Genomic DNA, 22,791 nt, shown 5'->3' on the forward strand with positions numbered 1-22,791 from the left:
TAGCAACATGCATAGTAAATGGCATGCTCAAGGTTTAAACATCATAAAATAATTTTTTATTGAGGATGAGAATTTAAACAAACTCCAAAAAGATTAAAAGAGTAAGAACTACAATGCCCTGTTACATTGCTAGGGCTTCATCCAGCCCTAGACTAGACGTTTAGCCGCGCATGGTGGCCGGATGTCCTTCCATCTTCAAATGAAAGCCTTCACCTCCCATTCTTCCCAATATATCACAAACTATTCTCTCTCCTCCCCTCTCTCTTCTTTTTTTATTTCTTTCTCTCGGCTTTCTCCTTCTTCTTCTTCACCGAAACAGGGGTTCCCCTGTTTTCTTCCGAACCGAGCTCCCCCCTGCCACCGAACGCCCTCCTCCTTTTATAGTGGATGAATGGCGTCAATGGCGTGGCTGGATCTTGGGAGGGATCCGTGGAGCGTTTGATTGTAATGGCCGGAAATGAAGCCGGCCGCTGGATCGACGGGAGGTGGAGGGAAGAGGATGAGATGGCCGCGGGATCGATGGGAGGTGCTGATGCGGAGTATCTGGATCTCGGAGAAGCCGGGGACTGAGCTGTAGATGAATGCCAAGCTGGGTTTCCGGCGGTTGGGAGCCGATCACGGCTTGGTGCTAGGGATGAATCCGGACGGAAAGATGTTGCAGGTGCTGTGCAAACGATGAATTGGAAGCGTTACGATCGGAAGGAGAGGCGGGGGATCCGGTCGCTGGCTGCACCCCGTGGAACTCGTGCTGGAACGGGCTGATGCGGAGCATTTGATTCCCGACGGTTGGCTCGTTGATTGCAGCGGAGGAGTGATCGCCGGCGGAGCATCCGGGAATGAAGACGACGCCGTGGCCGGATGCGGAAGACGCCCCGCTGATTTCCCTCTTGGGTTTGGCACGCGGCTGAGGGAGGATCGGGTTGTGGATCTGGCTGGCGGGCTCGACGGGAGGAGCCGTGGACGGTCGGGATGCACTGCGGGGAAGAAGATGAACAGTGGCTTTTTGTTTACATTATTATTTTTTTTTGTAACACTGTTCATATGAACAGTGTTTCACGGGACACTGTTCATATGAACAGTGAATTCCCCGAAATTATTTTTATTTATTTTATTATATTCATTATTTTCTTTTTTTTGTGTTTTTAAATTTATAAATTTTATATGAAGGCAAGTAAAGAATTGGTTGGGAGTTACTTTGGGTTTGAAGTGGGTCATGATTGTTGATTTGGCTTGAACTTGTTCTCGAGCCCAACGTCATTTAATTCTTACTAAACTGCTTCAGATTGGACTCGACCAGATCAGACCGTGACTTAATAAAAGGGTTAATCAAATATTTTCCTATACAATTATAACTTTCAATCAAATCAGGACCAAAGCCCATTTAGTTATAACCTTAGTCGGGTCAACACAATCTCCTTATATAATTTTTTTTGTAGTTTTCATGAAAGATTGCAACCAAGGAAGAGACAAGTTCAGAATCTAGTTTAAGAGAATAATTACCATATTTTAAACTTACTTCAATGTTTGTTCAATTTCATGGTAAAATATGTATTTATCAGTTTAAAAATATTGATAAGTGCTATGGAAAGGTAACTAAATTATAAATTATTAAGCACTTATCAGTGCCGATCCTCGCCGGAGCTCCTCCTTTTCGGCCGATGGCCGCCCTCGGGTCCAAATTCCAGCAACAGTTATTAGGTAATGTTTCTGGTCATTAATTTTAAATGAATTGTCTTCGAAAAGGAGCTTCACAGCAACCGCTTATTAGTTGTAAATTAATTGTCTTAGAAGAGGCGCTTCCAGGAACCAGTTATTGCTTGTTTTAATTGTACTGCAAATGAGTCCGCTGATGTAATTTGTGAGTAAAAAGGTTAAGATATTCATTAAAATGAATTTAAGTGTCTGTGCTTGTCACTGTTGTTGATGTCGTCTTCTGTTTTAGATGGTCGATTGGGAGATACTGCAGCTTTGCGGCTCTTAGCACATCCTCCTTGTGTGCTTGACCTAAAAATGAGCCTCCCTATAGGGAGCATCTTTATAACCCAACTTTCCTAGTGTGTTTGCTGGATGTTGAAGATAAAAGCTCGCTGGTATATCATCTACGTTGAGGAAGGCCATTATTGTATCACCAAGCATATGAGATATCGAGACACTTTTTTCCTTATCCTACCATTTATAACGCCATGACAACCATCGGATGTCATGAACTTTGTTTTGCGACTCAATTAGAATGAGCTCCCTTCAGGGTAATAAGTTTTGAAACACGGAATCAACAATAGTTTATACTAAAACATATGCAATTTATTTTTTGAGTGTCAAATGCAAGTAACTTATTTAGCTTTCGCACACTGTGTTTGGGTTCTGCATCAAGATTATCTGACATATCCTGCCTTAATTCCGGATAATTCATTTGAATTGAGTTTCTCCATGTCTGCTACGTTTTATTTTCGGTCTTTCCATTGTCGTACATATTTCAGTTTGCCAAATAGAAGCTACAGATATCTGCATTGCCTGAATATTGTCTGGAATAAATTGCTTGGTTGTTTCTGCATATAATACATATAAGAGCACTAGCAGCCATATAAAATCTGTTGATAAGGAACTCTCATCCATTGGGATTTCTCAGACAAGAAGGTCACTGCATATATTGTGTATGAAGAAGAGGTCTAATAGGTAAATTTGTGGGCTAAAAACAATCATCTGATACACAATATGCACAAAGAGAGGGACGGCTTCAGCTGCAGTTTTTGAGCAGAGATCTAGAATAAGAAGGCTGCTTCTTTTTTCTTTTTCTTCTTTTTTTTTTGGAACAAGGAATGAGGGGCTCAGGGAGGCCCCTCCCACCATTCAATTACAGAGAGAAAGAAGAGAGTATAATGCAGAAGGAATAAATCAGAAAGACATGGAAGAAAAGGGACTAAAACAGAGTGCTGAAGCAGAGAAGAGAACTTTCTTGACACCAAATCATTTTGGTCAATTAAGTTGCATTGTATTCACCGAAGTGAGAAACCCATGATCTTAGTAGTTCGTTTGTCAATCCATCATGTCATGATACTTTCTTAAATTTTAAATTGTGCACATTTTCTCATTTTCCTATAATTACTCTTAAGTGCTAAAGGAAGCGACTTTTTGTACATTTTTTTTAATTGCCTGGTGTTGGAATGGTTGTAGTGAGGTGCGGGAATGGCCAGAAAAGGAGTATAGTCTGCAAACAGATTCACGAAATGGTATGCTGCTTCTAAAGTTTTGTTCTTTAGAAGCCCCTTCGTGGCATTGGTTCTTATTGTCTGGTATCCTGAATTCTGCAGATTTCTCTCACTTTCTATGGGATGAATGAAGTAAACACAAATGAAGATGATTTGTTGTACATGCTTGAGGAACAAACTTCTATTAAGGATTGTGCAGATTTTGGCTACCAAGTATCAGATATTGGAGGTATAGTTTTCTACTAGTCGATGTTGGCTTGTTTTTATTGAGATTGTACTGAACTCTATGTAACTAGGGTGAGTGAAATTCAGATAATACCAACAAAGGTTTGGAGGAACAACTCAAGAGGTGGCGCATGTTGCAGTTCACATTGGATTCTAATGAATCCATCACTGCATTCCTGAGTGCCTGAGTCACGGGATGGCTTCTCTTTAGGAAAATTCTTGCATTTTGTTCATTCCATAAATTCCAATATATGGTCAAGATTAAGTGATCCTATCCTCTCCTGAAGCATCCTTTTTTTGATTCTCATCGATCTACATGACACCCACAAGAAAAGTAGGGATGAAGGATGATCTTTAATTTTCAGACAAATCTTGACCAAGAAGCTATAAGAGCAATGTGGGAACAAATGGATCCCCAACTCATCAGCTACACCATAGAGGGAACACAAGTAAAAAACTTGCAATCCCTTTCTTCCCAGAACATCTACTGTATGTAAGCTTTCAAGCTCCTTTGTTTTGCTTAGAGGCAGTTGCAACACGATAGATAAATTCCCATCTCAGAAAACTCCAATTCATTAGTTAAGACGCAGATACATTAGGTTTTACAGCAACTAAATACAGAAGGTCAGAGTTCTGCAAACTCCACAGTTAGATGCGATCACAAAGCTCCATGTCTCTGCATATGCGAGACCACATGCATCATGGATGCCATACTGTAGTAATCTAAGATCATAAAGTGCAGCACTTACATTTGGAAGATCATAGAGTATATAGACTCCTAGGGATTTAGATTTAATAAAAACTCCAGAGTTCATGCAAATATCCAACACAACTAACATAACAATAACATGACTGTAAGGAATTTGCCAACCATTCCTTGCATAACTCACAGCATTGTACCAAGAAAGTCTTTGCTTCAAATCCATTCTTAAGGAGGTAATTGTAGATTGATAGCAACAGCCTCTCACACTGCCTGAGGCTCCTTGTGTGCCCACTGGAAATGGAAGACTGCAGAATTAGAACCATAGGTATGACCCCTGCATTGGTTTCTCTTTCTAGCTATGTGTGCTTATCTTTGTATCTCATTAATTACGTGCTTTTACTCAAAATAAGCGGCTAGCGAAATTTGTTCTTTTTGGTCATAAAAACAACAAGAAAACTTCATGAGAAGAAAATGAAAAAGAAAAAACAGCTAGAGAAAACATTGAAGGGCTTCCGAGGAAGTCAGGAATATCCCGAACACACATACTTTAGATAGTATCTTATACATTCATTTGTATCTTTTTTTTTGAGGGAGAAGACATTCATTTTTATCATTTACATCACTGGAGCCTTCCATTTATTTTTGCTTAGATGGCATGACTATTTAATTTTTTTTCCTCAAGACTAGTAGAGGCTAGTCTAACTCCCTACCTTTTCCACCCTATACAAACTTGGGGGCTGACACCAACTAGAATCGAACTCCTGACTTCTTGCCCAAATGGCAAGAGATGATGCTTGCTGCGCAAGTGCTCGGTGGTACGATTGTTTAGTAATTGATCCTTCAAAGTTGTCTTAGCTACTCCTCTTACCATGCTATCCTCAAATTTTTCTTATGGACCTTTGCATTGTTTATGCAGATACTTAACAAGGTTTCTCAATAGACATATCTACATACCCAACACTGCACACAATTCATGCTATTCTACAATTTAACATCCATCCCTTTCAACATTTTTTCCCCCAAGTGATGCTCATCTTATTTGTTTTGGCTCTTTTTCCTGTGGTATCGGACATGAAGCATCAAGTCATATTTTGGTTATGACCCTCCTGTCAAATATGATCTATTTTGTAGTGACTGTAACTAATATTTGGATAACCAAAAATTGAGACCATGCGATATCAAACAACCACTTCGCTAAATCAGTTGGCTATATATACAACCTTTCATTTGACCACATGTTTATATCCTCTTATCTTTATTTTTGGAGATTCCTTGTACATTGTTCTGCCTAAACATCATAGCATATATGCTTCTATTATCAAAATTAGATTTTTTGATCACATCTTGTGTCTCAGCTACAGCTACTAGAAAAGATTCGGGTTGATTTCTAAATCTGAAAATACAGTAGTTTCAGTAAATGCATAAGAGAATTCAGTAGTACTCTACTGATTAGTAAAAATAATTAGTAGTATTCTTGACGTGTTAGGTCCTATTACATAACTTATTGAAAGGTCGAGCTGAAGATAAAATTATGAAATGACCAAAAGGGATATAAGTTGTTTCTCTTATCTCTTGTCCGTCTAGGTTGGACAAGTCTTGCTAAATCTACCTGTCCTTCAAAAATGGGATCTTGTTTCTGAAAATTGTTCCAAAAGTAAAAGGACTTCTTCTTACAAAAAGAATGCCTTGTCCAGTCAACTTGGGATCTGATATGCAATAGAGCCACTAGCTTCATAGCATCCATGTAACCATGTTAGGATGCATCTCATTATGTTCTAAGAAGATTATAAATTTTGCTATAGAATGGGACCCAGTAAGTATACGTTTTGGAAGTTCATAAGAGAAGCAGAATAATCACATTATGTCCTCCCTAGAATAGAATGATTTGAAGGAATCGCTAGATGGGGTTAAGAATGGAAAATATTCATCTGTGACATTCAGCCTAGAATATAATTGGCATTGCATCTTTTTTCAATTCAATGTGGGCATCATATATCTGTCTTTCTATCTTGTTTTTCAAGGATTGTGGAGAGGGTAATAGTTCTTGGTATCGGTCTTGTTTTCTTTTTTTAATCCAAGTTATGTCTATGCTTAAGGAATCTTGAAGAGTCGCTCAATACTTACATAAGTTTAGTTAATATAAAGGTAAGGCAAGTCTCACCTCAATCAAACTTGGTTATTTAGGTATCCTAATACTAAAAAAAAAGATCAATGCACACACGTGACAAGTTGAGACCTAGAATGTTGGTCATCCTAAGACCAATCCTTAAATCCACATTTGTCAGATATATACTTGTAGATGCATGCATGTTAACAAATTTTGATGTGTTCTAAATTCTTGTAGCTTTGGTTATTATATTTAACTTGGCAAGCTCATGTCATAATCATCGTAATGATCAAGCCTTTTCCCAACTATTTTGAGTCAGCTTTATCAAGTATTCTTCTTATTTAGGGCAATCTCTGGTTTTTTTAAAGTTTCTGCATATCCTAATAAACTCATGTATTGCCCATAGTTAAGAATCCTTACCATGGTTGTACAATGTTCTTAAGTTAGTGAAACTCAGCTAAATCAATATATCATATCACATTATTGATTGGTAGATTCTATCACTTACCATGAACAACTAGCTGCTCAAATTGGACTAGGTGCTTGTGGTGTTTTGAACTATTACTAGTTCCTCATGAACGGGTTCAAAGAACGCTTAAAATTTTAGGCCTTTATATAGGCATGTAAAAATTAAAGTCCATGCATATAGTTATATATGTGTCATGACCGAAAAAACAGATTGCTTGCATTATCATCACTTTGCAAGCCATAAAGTAGCAATCAGAATCTCTGACTCTTTTTTTATAAACCTTACGTTTCAACAAAGACAACCACAATAATGGAGAAACCGTACTTGGAGATGCTTCTGGCCTAAACCCACTACATTACAGGTGCTACTTAGTAAGATTATTTATGAATTGATGCCAAGATCATTTTCCCAAAAAATTAAAAAATAATTAATGCCAAGATAATTCTAATAAATAAACAATCAAGTTGGAGAAGAAACAAATTTTGTATTTAACCCTATAGATTCTAGGTAGATGACAGGAATTTGGTTAATGTTGATAAGGATTTAGATATCAGTGCTCATACATTTGCCAGACACCTACCAGCACAGTGTGTGCGTCATGACAGCACATGTTTCATACTATATCAAAACAAAAGCATGTAAAAAACTTAAAATTCTTTATTAGTTAAAAAAGTTCAAAATGGATTTAACAGGGTTGTTCTAATCCATACTGATGGTTCTGCATTGTTATGTACCGGGGACTACGAGCTGCAACCAGAAGGAAACCCAAGCTATGGGAATTGACCCATGTTGCAATCAGTTGCGTCATCAAATAGTGGAGATACAACACTGTTGCTTGCCCGCTGGAGCAGTAAGATTGCAGAATTAGAATCGTAGGTATGAGCCCTTCATTGGTTTCTCTTTCTAGTTATGTGCTTATCTCTGTGTCTCGCTAATTATATGCTCTTACTCAAAATAAGCAGCTTGAGAAAATTTCTAACACCTAGAAATAAAAAAGACTTCGCACAAGGAAAATAAATTTAAAAAAAAGTTAGAGAACCATTTTAAGGTTGCTCATGAAGTCAGAAAAAGAGTAGTGAGACTAGACTTCCTTCTTCAAGAAGCAATATCCCAGACATACAAGCTTTAGAGTAGAGCTGAAAGCAGGTCCGATATAATCTGACAGCAACCATTTCCATATCCAAATTGGATCAGATTCAGATTAAAAATTTTGATATCTAATCAAATCTGGATCCAAATTTGAATATCTATTTATAGCTTTTGATTTTAAATATTTTTCCAATCTAGATCCAAATATTTGGAAAAAAATATAATAAAATAAATTGTATAACCAAAGATTCAAGCCAACATTCTCTAGTTTGAATGGCAAGCCTTCAACCACTAGTCCCCAATATGATTATTGCTTTATATAAGTAGTTTATTTTATCTATCCTTAAGTATCGGTTGATGTATATTCTCTATTTTTTATAAAACCCTTTTCTCTTTTAAAAAATAATAAATAAATATATTTTATTTTATTTTTATGATATTTTCAAAGCTTTATTGTTTAAAATATCAATATTAATAACTTCATATATTTTCTATATCTATGTATAATTTTTGTTACAAGCTCTTTAAAAATAGATAATTTATGATCCAGGCCCTTAACAAGGCTGGTCTTCATGCAGGTTTATAGATACCATGCCTTAAATCCTTGTTTACCTATGTATTGTTGCAATCTACATGGTACATTCTATTCTTGTCCTTTGTGATTATACAAATTAATATTACTTTTAATCAATGAATTCTGCTGCAAATTTGTCTTACAGCCAAATAGTATTTGACTTACATTTATATTTAGATATCAAAACATGGATACGAATAATATCTGACATATATCCATATCCGTTCAGAATGACTATATATATACTTAACTCTAAATTGTATCCGTATCTATTTAGAAGAAATATGGGTACTAATTTTGAAATCCATTTAATATCCATATCCGTATATATATTCATTGAAATATAAGTTTTTCTGATCACATCTTGTGTGTCATCGATAGCAACTAGAAAAGATTAGGGTTAATTTCTAAGACTGAAAATATGGTAGTTTGAACAAATGCAGAAAAGAATTTAGTAGTCTCTTTAGCTCAGGAAAAAAAAAAGTAGTACTATTGATGCGTTAGGTCCTATTACATCACTTATTGATTGTAGTGGTATTTTCTTTTGTCCATATGAGTTGGACAAGTCTTGCTAAATCTACCTGTCCTTCAAAAATGGATTCCTCTTTTTGAAAATTGTTCCAAAAGAAAAGAGACTTCTTCTTGTATATAGAATGCCTTGCCCAATCAACTTGATTTTTGCTATGCAACTGGGCAGTAGCTGTGAGGCCCAATAGTCCCACATCGGAAAGACTCGTTCTAGAGCCTGGGTATATGAGGCGGGTGTCTCCAAATCCTGCAGACGCGTTTTGGGTGGAAAACAAAACCGGGGAGGGGTGAAGGACGCTTGCGTGAAGCCCCAGAACCGGACAATATCTGGCAGGGGAGCTCCGTGTTCCCCCCTCATGTGGCCCCCACGTGGGCACTAGGTGCCTCACGTGCCTCGCAGAGGCGGGGGCGTGACAGTAGCTCTATGGCATGTATGTAACTAAGTTGGGATGAATGGTGCATCTTAATATGTCATAGGAAAAATGTACATATTGTTACAGGATGGGACCCAGTAAGTATACATCTTCCATGTCCAGAAGAGAAGCAGCATAATGTTGCTGTTCGGCCCTATACTTGAGGTGTCAATCATCTTTCCTAGAACAAATTGATTTGCAGGAAACACCGGATGGGTTCAAGATTAGAAAACATTATCTGTGACATTCTGCCTAGAATGTAATTGGCAATGCATCTTTTTCCAATTCAAAGTTGGCATCATATGCCTGCCTTTCTATCTTGTTTTTCATGGATTTCTGAGAAGATAGCGGTCCTTGGTATCAATGTTGTTTTCTTCTTTTAATCTAAGTTCTTTCCGTGTTTAAGGAATCTTATATAAAGAGTGGTTTGGTACTTACATAAGTTTAATCGATATGAGTATAAGACAAGTCTCACCTCTCCGGACTGTTGTTCTGGTGTACAAAACACTAGGGGCAAAAAAAAAAAAAAAGTAGAAAAGAAAAGATCAATGCACAGACATGACATGTTGACAGCTAGCATGTCAGTTATTCTATGACCAATCCTAAGATCCATGCTTGTCAGAAGTATACTTGTAGATGTCTGTTAACAAATTTTGATAGGTTCTAAATTCTTGTAGCATTGATTATTGCAGACATCCAAATGTCATAACCAATATAATCATCAAGCCTTTTTCCGATTATTTAGAGTCAGCTTTATGGATCCTCACTCCTCAAGTATTCTAATTTAGGACTGTCTCCCAAAGTTTTTCCAAGTTTCTCCGTACCCTACCAAGTCAAAGTGTACTTATAAATGGGTTCAAACGAATGCTTAAAAATTTCTGAGCTTTATATAGGCATGTAAAAACCAAGGTGTACTCATGCCTTGTATATGTTGCCATGACCAAAAAAACAGATTGCTTGTGTTATCATCAATTTGCAAGTTACAAAACTCAGCAAGTAGCAATTAGAAGCTACAAGTCCTTTTTATAAACCTTATTTCTCAGCAAACACAACCACAACAGTGGAAAAGGCGTATCTAAAGATGCATCTGGACTGAACCTACTGTATTACTGGTGGCTATTTGCGAAAGCACTCCTTTGCATGGTGCTACCAGTTAAGATCATTCAGGAATTGATGCCAAGATCAGCAGGGGCGGCCCAATACATTTGGGGGCCTTAGGCGAACTCATTAGAAGGGGCCTTTTTTATTATTATTTAAATAATAATTTTTTTAATAAGTATAAAAATGTTGCTGGAAATTGGACCCGGAGGCGATCGTCCGTCGAGGAGGGGGAGCTGTCGGCGGACGCGAGGGAGTGGTGATGCGTCGGCGGGCGACGTCCTCTGTCGGGGTGCCTGCAAAAAAGCCGGTGGCCGGGTCTTCCGGCGCCGGCCCTCCGATGCTTAAGTCAGAGGGGGCAAAATAGTGTTCAAAGAAAATAGGAGCAGTAGTGTTTTTTCTCTCTCTCTCTCTCTGTTCCCCCCTCCCTTGAGAAGCACGGTTCCCTTTTATAGGGGGGGTTTACCTGCGATGTGACCGGACAAGGCCGTTGTACAGCTCGGCACGTTGCTTGATCTGGTGCACGGACAAGTGAATAATTACACTGATGTCGGAGGTAAGGCCGTCGTACGACCTGAGCCGTCACGCGATCGGGTGAATCATTGCATTGATGTCGGCGGTGAGGCTGGGGTCAGACTTATCATGGCGGACAGGACTCTGCCGAGCTGATTTGCCGTGGAGAACTGAGGATCCGTAGATGAAGGGAGCCACGCGCATTAATTGTTGCGTAGGCCGGAGATTCACATTAATTGTTGCGTAGGCCGGAGATTCACATTAATTGTTGCGTGAACTGGGGATTTGCCGGGATCATGTGTAATTAATGCTGGGGCAGTGGCAGGATATGGCCCTTGGCCGGACCTCGGAGAGGTACGGCCGCGGCAGGTGGTCGACAAAGACAAGCCTTTGAGGTCGGAAGTCCTCTAGGTCGGATGATCCGGGATCGGACGTTCTGGGGTCGGGCGCCGACCTCAGTCGTCCGGGGTCGTCGACTGCATAGTCTTCCGGTGGCAGGGTTATTATATTACTGGGGGAAAACCGTATTCCCCCAACAAAAAATATTTTAAAATTTTTATTTAAAAATAATTCGCCTAGCTTTTTGAGAAGCAAAATTACTAATTAAACTTTTATACTCAAGATCCATTAAAATACTATTTTCAATCGATAATATAGCTAATCCATTTAATCTTTCTTGTGACATAGTTGATCGCAAATAAGATTTTATCAACTTTAATTTTGAAAAATTTCTTTCAGCAGAAGCAACTGTTACAGGTATTGTTAATAATATCCTATATGCAATGCATCCATTTGGAAAAAAATCTGTTTTTTTTATAAAACTTAAAATATCAATAGGGGTACTAGTTTCTGTTTGTAAAAATTCTTTTAAAATTTTTAACTCTGAAAACAGATCAATACCATCAATATCAGAATATTCACCATGCTTTAAAAAGTTTTCAAGATTAAGACAACACTTTTTCAAATCATCTTCATTCAAAGATTTTAACTTTCTAAAATTAAACAAAAAATCAAAAATATTTTCATATACGGTAAATTGTTCAAACCTATTTTGAATTGAAAAAATAGCTTGATCTACTATATATAAAAAGTAATCAATTCTAAAAGATTCTTCAGCTGATCTTGTTATCTCATCATCATTATTTTCATCAAAATATTTTTTTCTACGGATCACACGTTTTTCACGAAATATAGGTTCTATTTTCATTTCATTTGCAATTTCTTTAGATGAATTCAAAGCATTCATGAATCCATTTTTCCTATAACTTTTCAAATAAGAAAGAAGACCTTTTAATTGATCTATAGCAACATCAATATGCATGTCTTCAGATTGTAAAATCTTACTAACTGAGTTAACAGCAAACAATATACCGTACCAAATATTCATGCCTAATAAAAATTCAAAATTTTCAATCTCATATGTAGCTAAACATGTGGCTTCACTCTTTATTTTAGGATCTTCACTAGTTTCCGCTAATTGAACTAAAGCATCTCTTATTTTAGGAGCTTGGTTTTTAATTGCTTTGACACTTTCAATACGACTTTCCCAACGTGTTTGTGACAAGGGTTTAAGAGTTAATGTAGATATATTATCTTGTAAAATTTTCCATCGTTTTGTAGAAGAAGAAAATAAGGTATAAATTCGTTGTATCACTCCAAAAAAAGATATAGCTTTAGGACACGAGTTAGCAGTATCACATAATACTAAATTCAAGTTATGACATCCACATGGTGTGTAAAATGCTCTAGGATTTATATCTAATAATCTTCTTTGTACACCTTGATGTTTTCCTTTCATATTAGATCCATTGTCATACCCTTGTCCTCTTATATCATTAACCTCAAGTTTATGTTTTTCTATTATATTTATAAGTTCATTAAAAAGGCCCTTTCCAGAGGTATCATCTATTTCTAAAAATTCTAAAAAATATTCTTCTACTTTTACTGAACTTGTTGAAGTATCTACACATCTTAAAACTAGGGTCATTTGTTCCTGATGGCTTGCATCAGGAGTGCAATCAAGTATTACAGAAAAATATTTTGCTTCTTTAATCTTTTTAAGTATTATAGCTTTAATTTCAAATGCTAACATTTGAATCAATTCATTTTGAATATTATGACCTAAATAATGATTGTGAATTTCACCATGTTGAATGCGTCGAATATGTTCTTGCATTATTGGATCAAATTCTGCAATCGTTTCAATAAAACTTAGAAAATTTCCGTTATTGCTTTGATAGATCTTTTCATTCTTTCCTCGAAATGCTAAATTATTTTTTGCAAGATTTTTTACGACAGCAATAATTCTAAATAGAACTTTTTTCCAATGATCCTTCTCTTGGTTTATTTGTTCTTGGAGACTTTTATCAATTGTATTATTTTTTAGCAATCTCACTTCTAAATCAATCCACCTATTCATGCTAATGATATGTTCATTAGTTGTTTCATGACTTTTAAGCTTGATACCCAAATTTTTCCAATCCCTACTTCCTTCATTGACTAATTGACTCGTGCTAGGCTTGGAATCAAATAATTTACAGCAAAAACAATATACTCTATCCAAATCTTTCGAATACACTAACCATTTTCTATCATGTTTTTCACCATTAGGTAACTTACGAATATAATATATCGTAGAAAAGTGTCTATTGTTTTCATCCTTAGGAAAATGAAAATCATAATTCCTAATTGGACCTCTTTCTACTATTAGATCTCTAAATTTTGTATCAATCATTTTCCATTGACCAGAATCATATAAATTTGTAGGAATAGAATTAGTTTCACAATCTTTTTCCTTATTTATCTTATCTCCATCTGATTCTCCATTGTGTTCTTCACTAGATATTGTTTCACTAGCAATCTCATTTTTTAACTCTATTTCGGGTGCCTGTTCTATTGCTAATTCTTGAGTTGAATTTGATGTAGTGTTATGTTTGTTTGTAACAACAAATCTATCTAGAGCTCCTTTTTGAGATTGTATGAGTTTATCGATTTTTCTTTTTCTTTTGAGTTTTTCATACCCACAGTCATATTTTCTATTAGACATTTTAATCTATAAATAATATTATCAAACTAAGCAATTAAAAAAATACCACAAACAAATCAAAATATAAAAAAGTTAAAAATGATAAAACTTAATTGTGTCAAGAAAAACAAACTCGGGTTCCGACAAGTAGTGCCGAACTTAATTGTGCCGAGAAGAAGTGGAATAGTTCCGAACTCGACGGCGAGAAGAGGCCGAATAGTGCCGAACCGCTGAAGTAGTGAAGTCACAACCAATCTACAATTGGACCAAAAAATAACCAATTCTAAATTAATTACTTGACTAAATAAAAATTAATTAGACAAAAAATTAATTAATAACCTAAGTAATACAGTTACTTACTAACTCACCTGCCTCACAGGCTCACACTCACAGTGAACCGCGATTCGCCGAACCGGGGGTCCGGGATCAGTGGGAACCGGGATCAGTGGGAACAGGGGAGGAGGTCGGGAGGTGGGACCGACCGTGGCAGGAGGTCGGGACTCGGGCGTCGGGAACCGGGAAGTCGGGAACCCCGAGGAAGCCGGAGCGGCGGAGGAGCTGAGGAGAGGACGGGGTCATGGGAGGAGGTCTGAGGCTCGGAGCGGCGGAGGATCGTGGGTGGGGGCCCTCCCTAGGCCGGGACTCGGGAGTCGAGACTCGGGAGGAGGTCGGAGACTCGGAAGTCGGAAGAGCCGAGGTGGAAGTCGGAGACTCGGAGTCGGAACTCGGAGGTCGGGAGGCCTCGCCGCCTCGGTCGCCGCGGAGCCCGGAGGTCGGAGGAGCTGAGGACGGCGACTCGGAGTGGACGAGGAGAGGACGGGAGGCCGGAGACTCGGAGCTGAGGAGGCCGAAGCTCGGAGCCGAGGAGGAGGCTGCACGGACGCACGGTGGACCAGAGCTCGGAGCTCGAAGGCCGGAGCTCGGAGGCTCAGAGCCGAGGACGGCGACGTCGGCGAGGAGAGCTGAAGAGGACTGAGAAGGTTTTTTGCCGTTTTGCCCTCGCCGCTCTGCAAGCCGATTCTGCCGAGAACCGGAGAAGGTTCCGGCATTAAAAAGGCAGGCCGCAGGCGGCAGATGGGCAGAGAAGGGGGGAGAGAAGGGGGGAGCCGGGGAGGAAATGCCCGTTGGACTTGGCCGTTGCGTTGCCCGTTGCTTGTCGACGACTCGACCGCTCGACGCCTCGACGTTGCCGGTTGCCCGCCCGTTGCTTGTCGACGACTCGACGTTGGCCGAAGGGACGCACTGCAGGCTGTAGGCTTGTAGCGGCGTACGGGCGGAGCCCGGTAGCCGTCGCCCGTCGCCAGTCCGTCTGCCAGACTGCAGACGCTTCACATCCGTCGCCGCCTAACTACTGCCCAAACCCACTCCCCGTCTGCCATAGCGCCATTATAGAGCAATTAAAAAAAAAAAAAAAACCGTGGCTGGGTGGGGGCCTTCTCTGGGCCGGGGGCCTTAGGCGACCGCCTCGGTCGCCTAAGGCTCGAGCCGGCACTGAAGATCAGTTCCCAAAAATTAAAAAAGAATTGATGCCAAGATAATGCCAACAAATAAACAATCAAGTTGGACAAGAAACTGACTTCAAGGAAGATGACGGCAATCAAACTTGGTTAATGTTGACCAAGGATTTAACTAGAAGAAAATGAGGATGGAAAGGCAATCACACTACCTATTACCTGCTTCTGTGGAGCATAGGTTTCAGATAATGTGGAAACCTGCTGAGCTCGGAGAAGTCTTTCACTATGTAACATTAGAATTCTGGCTTCACGTGCATTCCTCTTTATCAAGGAACCGTTGGTTCCAGCAGAAACCATGCAGTTCAGCCCATTTCTTAGCCCAGCTGTCTTGTTGGCTGCCCCTTGGATTTTGACAGTGAACTCTTCCTCTCCATGTTCTCATGGTGTCGGATGAGATGGGTTAAGTATACATGAGCAGTGCAGTTTTTCCGTAACGACAACAGATTAAGAGGCATTGCCGACGCTGCATGGTGAACAAGGACATAAGGAAAGGTGAATTTTTTGATAATGTAAAAAAGAAAGACCTATTAAATGCAACCAAGCACCAGAAGGAGCAGTAACATGGGACATTTTGGATTAGCAGTTTTCTATCCATATGAAACAACAGACAGCAACTTAAAGAAAGAGAAAAAAAAAAAAAAAAAACTAGTAGACATGTTATGTCTCTATCACGAGATGATCGATGTCTTGAAGTTCAGAATATGACAGCCAGTTCTATAACTATCTGGAGATCAAACCGAGGGTATCCACCTAGATGCTGTTATAGCTAAAATACGATGATGCAATAGCATTGTACTTACGCTAACAGATAGTGACCTCAATTTGTAAATCCATGTGGGGCCCGCCAGTCATGTGATGGATGTTTGCCAGTCATCATCTATTATGAGAAGTTACACTTCCGTGTGAATGTAGCATTTGTGACTTAAGAAGACTGTAAAGCTAATGCCAAACCCCTGCCGGCACAACATGTCTGTGTGGCGTGCCGGCGCATGTTTAATTTTGCATCGAAACAAAAAAAAATAATAAAAAAATTATTTAGATAAAAAATTAAGAATGGATTTAATAGGGCTGTGTTGATCCATACCTATAGTTCTGCACTGTTAGCATGCTCAATCTTCACACAATCGAACACTTGTTTCTTTGTCTCTATTTCCTCTGCAAACACAAATAAAGAAATAGACCAATTGGTGCCACTACAATTATTAATTTAGCAATTAGCCAAAATGCAAGTACAGCTACCTGAAATTTCAATATGTGGAGGAATAAATGTTTGCCGATCATCTTGTGGAAGCTGGAGTTGAGGGCATCGTTCTATTCTTAAGATTTTTGGGAAGAACATGCAATTCAGCCCTTCCACCCATATGAGCTTGGGGCAATTCACAAGCTGCAGCTCCTCAAATTCATATCGGTTCTGCTGCGCCAATAGCAAAAACGTTAGGCCCTCACAACTATCAACCACCAAGGACTTAAGCGTGGATGGGAACAGTCTATCTTCCAAGACTCGGATTCCAGGACAGTCCTTTATAACCAAGCTTCGAAGAGATGTGAGGTTGGGCAGGCACTGTAGTGGTGGGATTTTTGTGCAACCCAATATGGTCAGCTCTTCAAGTACGGGTATGGAGTCTCTTCGCAGAAAGAGTTCCCAAGAATTACTGAAACAAAGATGCTCAATGGATGTCAAATCATCAAACCCATGCATTATGTTCTCCCATGTGTTCGATGTAGTCAGCTTGTTGCCTGAAGCGATATGGTACATTAGCAAAAAAGAATCAGAGAACTCTGTTGGTGCATGTGTTTTATATAGAAGAATTAAAACAAACAATCTGAGAATGTTCGATTGTGTAAGACTTTGAGTGATCAATTGGAGCACTTCAAATTTAGGATGAAGGGTACCTGAATGCAGTTGATTCTTTGTATTTGGCACCAGTTACTCAATTCAAGGCAATCAACAATTTTCATTGTGTAAGGCATATATGAGAGCTGATCATCTTGTGGAAGCCGGAGTCGAGGGCATTGTTCTATTCTTAAGATTTTTGGGAAGCAAAGGCAATTCAACCCTTCCACCCGTTCGAGCTTAAAGCAATTGACAAGCTGTAGCTCCTCAAATGCATATTGGTTCTTTTGTGTCAACCGCAAAAATGTTAGCCCCTCACAACTATCAACCACCAAGGACTTGAGAGTGGATGGGAGTAGTCCATCTTGCAAGACTTGGACTCTAGGACTGTCCTTTATAACCAAGCTTCCAATAGATATGAGCTCGGGCAGATCTTCTTGTGGAAGCCGGAGTCGAGGGCATCGTTCTATTCTTAAAATTTTTGGAAAGAAAAGGCAATTCAGCCCTTCCACCCATTCGAGCTTAGGGCAATTGACAAGCTGCAGCTCCTCAAATGCATATCGGTTCTTCTGCGCCAACCGCAAAAATCTTAGCTCCTCACAACTATCAACCACCAAGAACTTGAGCGTGGAGGGGAGCAGTCTATCTTGCATGACTTGGACTTCAGGACAGTCCTTTATAACCAAGCTTCGAAGAGATATGAGTTCAGGCAGATCATCTTGTGGAAGCCGGAGTCGAGGGCATCGTTCTATTCTTAAAATTTTTGCGTGGAATAGGCAATTCAGCCCTTCCACCCATTCGAGCTTAGGGCAATTTACAAGCTGCAGCTCCTCAAATGCATCTCGATTATGCTGCGCCAGCATCAAAAACATTAGGTCCTCACAACTATCAACCACCAAGGACTGAAGCATGGAGGGGAGCAGTTCATCTTGCAAGACTTGGACTCCAGGACAGTCCTTTATAACCAAGCTTCGAATTGATGTGAGCTTAATCCAGTCCTTTAGTGGTGGGAGTTTTGTGCAACTCCATATGATCAGCTCTTCAAGTATGGGTATGGAGTCTCTTCGCAGTAAGCGTTCCCAAGAATCACTGAAACAAAGATACTCAACGGACCTTGGCCTAAGGAATCTCCAAGAATTACTGAAACAAAGATGCTTAGCGGATGTCAAATCATCAAACCTATGCATTATGTTCTCCCATGTGTTCGATATTGTTAGTTTGTTGCCTGAAGCGACCTGATACATTAGCAAAAGAAAATTAGAGAACTTTGTTGGTGCATGAGTTTCATGCAGAAGCTTAACAACAATCAATCTAGGAATGTACGATTGTGTAAGTCTTCAAGTGATCAATTAGAGCACTTCAAATTTAGGATGGAGGGTACCTGAATGCAGTTGATTTTTTGTACTTGGCACCAGTTACTCAATCTAGGACAATCAATAATTTGCACTTTGAAAGGCAAAGATGAGAGCTGATCTTCTGCCATGATATTAAGTTTAGGACAATTTTGTATAATTAATTCATTGAGATAAGTAATGCTTTGCGACACTGATGTCAATTGCTGGCACTCCCCAATATCCAAATGTCGAACATTGAATGGCAATCTTTCCTCTGGTAAGAACCGGAGTTGAGGACAATTGTATATCTTCAAATTTTTAAGCAAGTGGAGATGATGCAGCCCTGTTATGGATGTGAGTTGCGGGCAACCAGAAATGTCCACACTCTCAAGCATGGATGTTGATATAGGTACGTCCAAATTTCCAAGAGAGTCATGAATGTATAGATCAAGAGATCTTATTTTTTCACAATTCCTTATAGTGATTCCTTCAAGTGATGCAAAGGAAGAAGGATCTCCCCACCATTCTGGAAACTTGAAACCACCATACCCTTGTATTGACAAAATTTTGAGGTTGGCGTGAGGTTGGAGATACTCGAGCATGGCTTCCTCCCTTTTTTCATCTGTTGGGACATCCTTATTTTCCTCTGGAAAAGCTTCTAGATGTAGTAATCTGCGAACTTGCACATCATGAAACCGATCATAATACTTATCATGCAACACTGTTTTTCTGCAGTGGACCGCATTCCAAGCTAGCATCAACACCTCAAGTTTATGCTTATTTTTAAGACAGGCATCCCTGGCATCCTCTATGTTGACCACGTTCCTGAGCCCTGAGATGCTGAGAAATCCTTGGAGATTCACCAAGTTCTTCAGCACTCCTCCTATCCCACCTTGCACTTTATAACGTCCAAGAAAGATCTGAAGTTTTGTTAGTTTTTCGATCCCAGCTGGCAAGCAGAGAATTACGATGTTCGCAATTTGTAGGTGGTGGAGGTTAGTAAGGTTGACTAGGCCATCTGGTAACTCTGCAAGATTCTGACAGTCAAGTACCAATGTCTGTAGGTTATAACGGAGGCATATTGATTCAGGAAGCTTGTCAATTTTGTTGGATGTGATATGTAAGTATCGTAAGTTGGTACGGTTGCCTAGGCCATCTGGTAACTCTGCAAGATGCGGGCAATCAAGTACCAGTGTCTGCAAGTTGCGGAGCTGACAAACTGTTCCAGGCAGCCTCTTAATACAATGAGTGCATGCATAGTTTAAAGTATCGTAGGTTAGTAAGGTTACCTAGGCTATCTGGTAACTCTGCAAGATTTTTGCAATCAAGTACCAATATCTGTAGGTGATAAAGGAGGCATACTGAATCTGGAAACTTCTCACTATTGTAGGAAATGATATATAAGTTGCGTAGGTGCTTCAGGTGCCCAAAAAAATCTGGGATCTCATGTTCCCTTTCCCAACAAAATTCTAGAGTCCGTAAACATCTTAGTAGCATTAATTCTTGGATTGCTGTTGGAAATCTATATGAATACGGTTTTAATAAGGTCCGTAAGGCGCTAAAATTATACGAGCACAGTGATTTCACAAATTCCTCTCGATCTTTCACATATAAATGGCGAACCTCATCGGGGAGACTCGGTAGCTTCTTATTCACAATACCCCAGCACTCATTTCCTGCAATAAATTTTGCTAGATCATGTATCATATCATGCATCGTAAACCCAATCCAAGAGGAATCAAAGAACGATCTTCTTTGCAAGTCATTGAAATATTCATCGCCAATGTCTTCCATTCTTCTTCTACCTCCAGATGTCTGGATGTAACCTTGCGCCATCCATAATCGGACTAATTCATCTTTGTCAAAATGATAATCCTTCGGAAACATGGAACAATAAACAAAACAAGGTTTTAGATGTGCTGGCATGCGACTATAGCTTAATCTAAGAGCTGGCAAAATCTCATTAATGTTCTCGTCGACTTCCCATACATCACTTTGTATGACACCCATCCAGCTATTTTCATCTGCCATGTATCTCAGAAGGCTTCCTATTGACTTCACAGCCAATGGTAAACCGGAACACTTCTCAACAATCTGCTTACCCATATCCGCCAAGCGTGGTTGTTCTTCTGGGTCCCGACCACGGAATGCATAATGTCCGAATAATGACCAAGACTGCTCTTGAGACAAGCAGCCAGGATGATAAGGACGCACTGTCTGCATGATCTCTGCGACTGAATAATTCCTACAAGTCACGATAATTTTTACGGTTTCTGCGCCGACGAAGGGGTTTCTTAACGACTCCCAACGGCTTTGCTGATCATTCCAGACGTCGTCGAGCACGAGCAACACTTTCTTCCCCTTCACCTTTTCCTCGAGAGTTTCTTGAAGTATGCTTAGTTGTGCAAGATGACATTCATTTTTAGTAAAAGACTCAATGATGTCCTTCGTTAGCCTTTGAACATCAAAATCATCAGATACACAGACCCATCCAGTCAGATCAAATTTTTCTTTTACCATGGAGTCGTTGTAGACCAGCTGAGCGATGGTGGTTTTTCCCAATCCCCCCTTGCCGACAATCGGAACGACGGAGATACCATTTCCCACATCCTCTGAAAACAACAACTTAATTACCTCTTGCTTGTCGCGCTCCCTTTCATAAAAAGCCGACTCATCCATCTTGTGGCTGGTTGGTGCTGGGTATGGAGCTTCGAGGACCCGTCGCTCTCCATCTTCCTCTCTTAAACACAGGCGTTCCCGATCCTGCGAGATCTCATCGAACCTCTCCCTGATCTCCCTGATTGTATCTCCCATGCCGTCCGGAATTGAAACCTGTTGGAGTTTTAAATTTATAAAAAGATTTAATTTTTTTTAAAAAAATAAACCAGTCTTACCCCCTAAATTTTAGACGATTTAAATACTTTAAAATACTCTTTTTTGCAGACGCTTCTATCTCCCATGCCGTCCGGAATTGAAACCACTATAGTGGAAAGAGAACCACTTACCTCTTCCTCATCGTCTCCTTCCACTCGCTTCCTCTTGCGGGAAGCTCGGCCTTCCACTTGGGCTCGCAGGACCTCGTACTGGTACTCGTCCAGCACGTCGTCTGCTTGATAAGCCACTTCTTTAAGCTCCTTCAGTCAGAGCTTGACGGATTCGTCTCGTATCTCCCTTTCCTCCGCGTCATGGAGCACTGCCTGGATCCTCTGCAATGTTATGTATCGAGACTACGAGCTGCAACGAGAAGCAAACCCAAGCTATAGGAATTGACCCATATTGCAATCAGTTGCATCATCAAATATTGGAGATACAACACTATTGTCTGCTCGCTAGAATAGTAAGATTGAATAATTAGAATCATAGGTATGAGTCCTTCATTGGTTTCTCTTTCTAGTTATGTGCTTATCTCGGTATCTCACTAATTATATGCTCTTACTCAAAATAAGTAGTTAGAGAAAATTTCTAACAACTAAAAAAAAAATGCACACAATGCAAAAGATTAAAAAAATGTTAGAGAAACATTGCAGGGTTTCCTAGAAAGTCAAGAAAAGAGTATTGAGACTGGATTTCCATCTTCAAGAAGCAACATCTCAAACTAAGAAGCTTTAGGGTATCACTAAAAATAGGTCCGATATAATCTGAAAGCATTTGGTAAAAATATAATAAAATAAATTGTATACCCAAAGATTCAAGCCAACATTCTCTAGTTTGAATGGCAAGCACTCAACCACTAGTCTACAACATGATTATTGCTTTATATAAGTAATTTATTTGATCTATCCTTATGTATTGCTTGATGCATGTTCTCTATTTTTTATAAAAACCCTTTTCTCTTAAATAAAAAGTGGAAAATAAATATATTTTATTTTATTTTTTGAAATTTTCAAAGCTTCATTGTTTAAAATGTCAATATTAATAACTTTTATACATATTCTATATTTATATACAATTTTTGTTACAAGCTCTTTAAAAATAGATAATTCATGATCCATACCTTTACAAGGCTAGTTTCTGTGCAGGTTTATAGATAACGATGCCTTAAATCCTTGTTTGCCTATATCGTTGCAACCTACATGGTAAATTCTATTCTTGTTCTTTATGATTATACAAATTAATATTACTTTTAGTCAGTAAATTTTGCTACAAATTTGACTTACAG

General features: G+C 39.3%; 1 protein-coding gene across 1 annotated transcript; it reads right to left on the bottom strand.

The window, feature by feature from the left end:
• Positions 1–16,548: 16,548 nt before the first annotated feature.
• Positions 16,549–21,835, bottom strand: LOC120104209 (putative disease resistance protein RGA3). Its single transcript, XM_039114921.1, has 6 exons — positions 21,638–21,835; positions 19,965–21,464; positions 18,680–19,867; positions 17,396–18,533; positions 16,704–17,201; positions 16,549–16,619 (listed from the first exon to the last, which is right to left on the bottom strand). Exons 2-6 carry the CDS (start codon positions 21,444–21,446, stop codon positions 16,549–16,551), a joined length of 4,377 nt encoding a protein of 1,458 aa, XP_038970849.1. The 5' UTR covers positions 21,447–21,464; positions 21,638–21,835.
• Between the last annotated feature and the right edge of the window lie 956 nt (positions 21,836–22,791).

Source organism: Phoenix dactylifera, chromosome 1 (assembly GCF_009389715.1).
Source record: "Phoenix dactylifera cultivar Barhee BC4 chromosome 1, palm_55x_up_171113_PBpolish2nd_filt_p, whole genome shotgun sequence".
Lineage (NCBI taxonomy): Eukaryota > Viridiplantae > Streptophyta > Magnoliopsida > Arecales > Arecaceae > Phoenix > Phoenix dactylifera.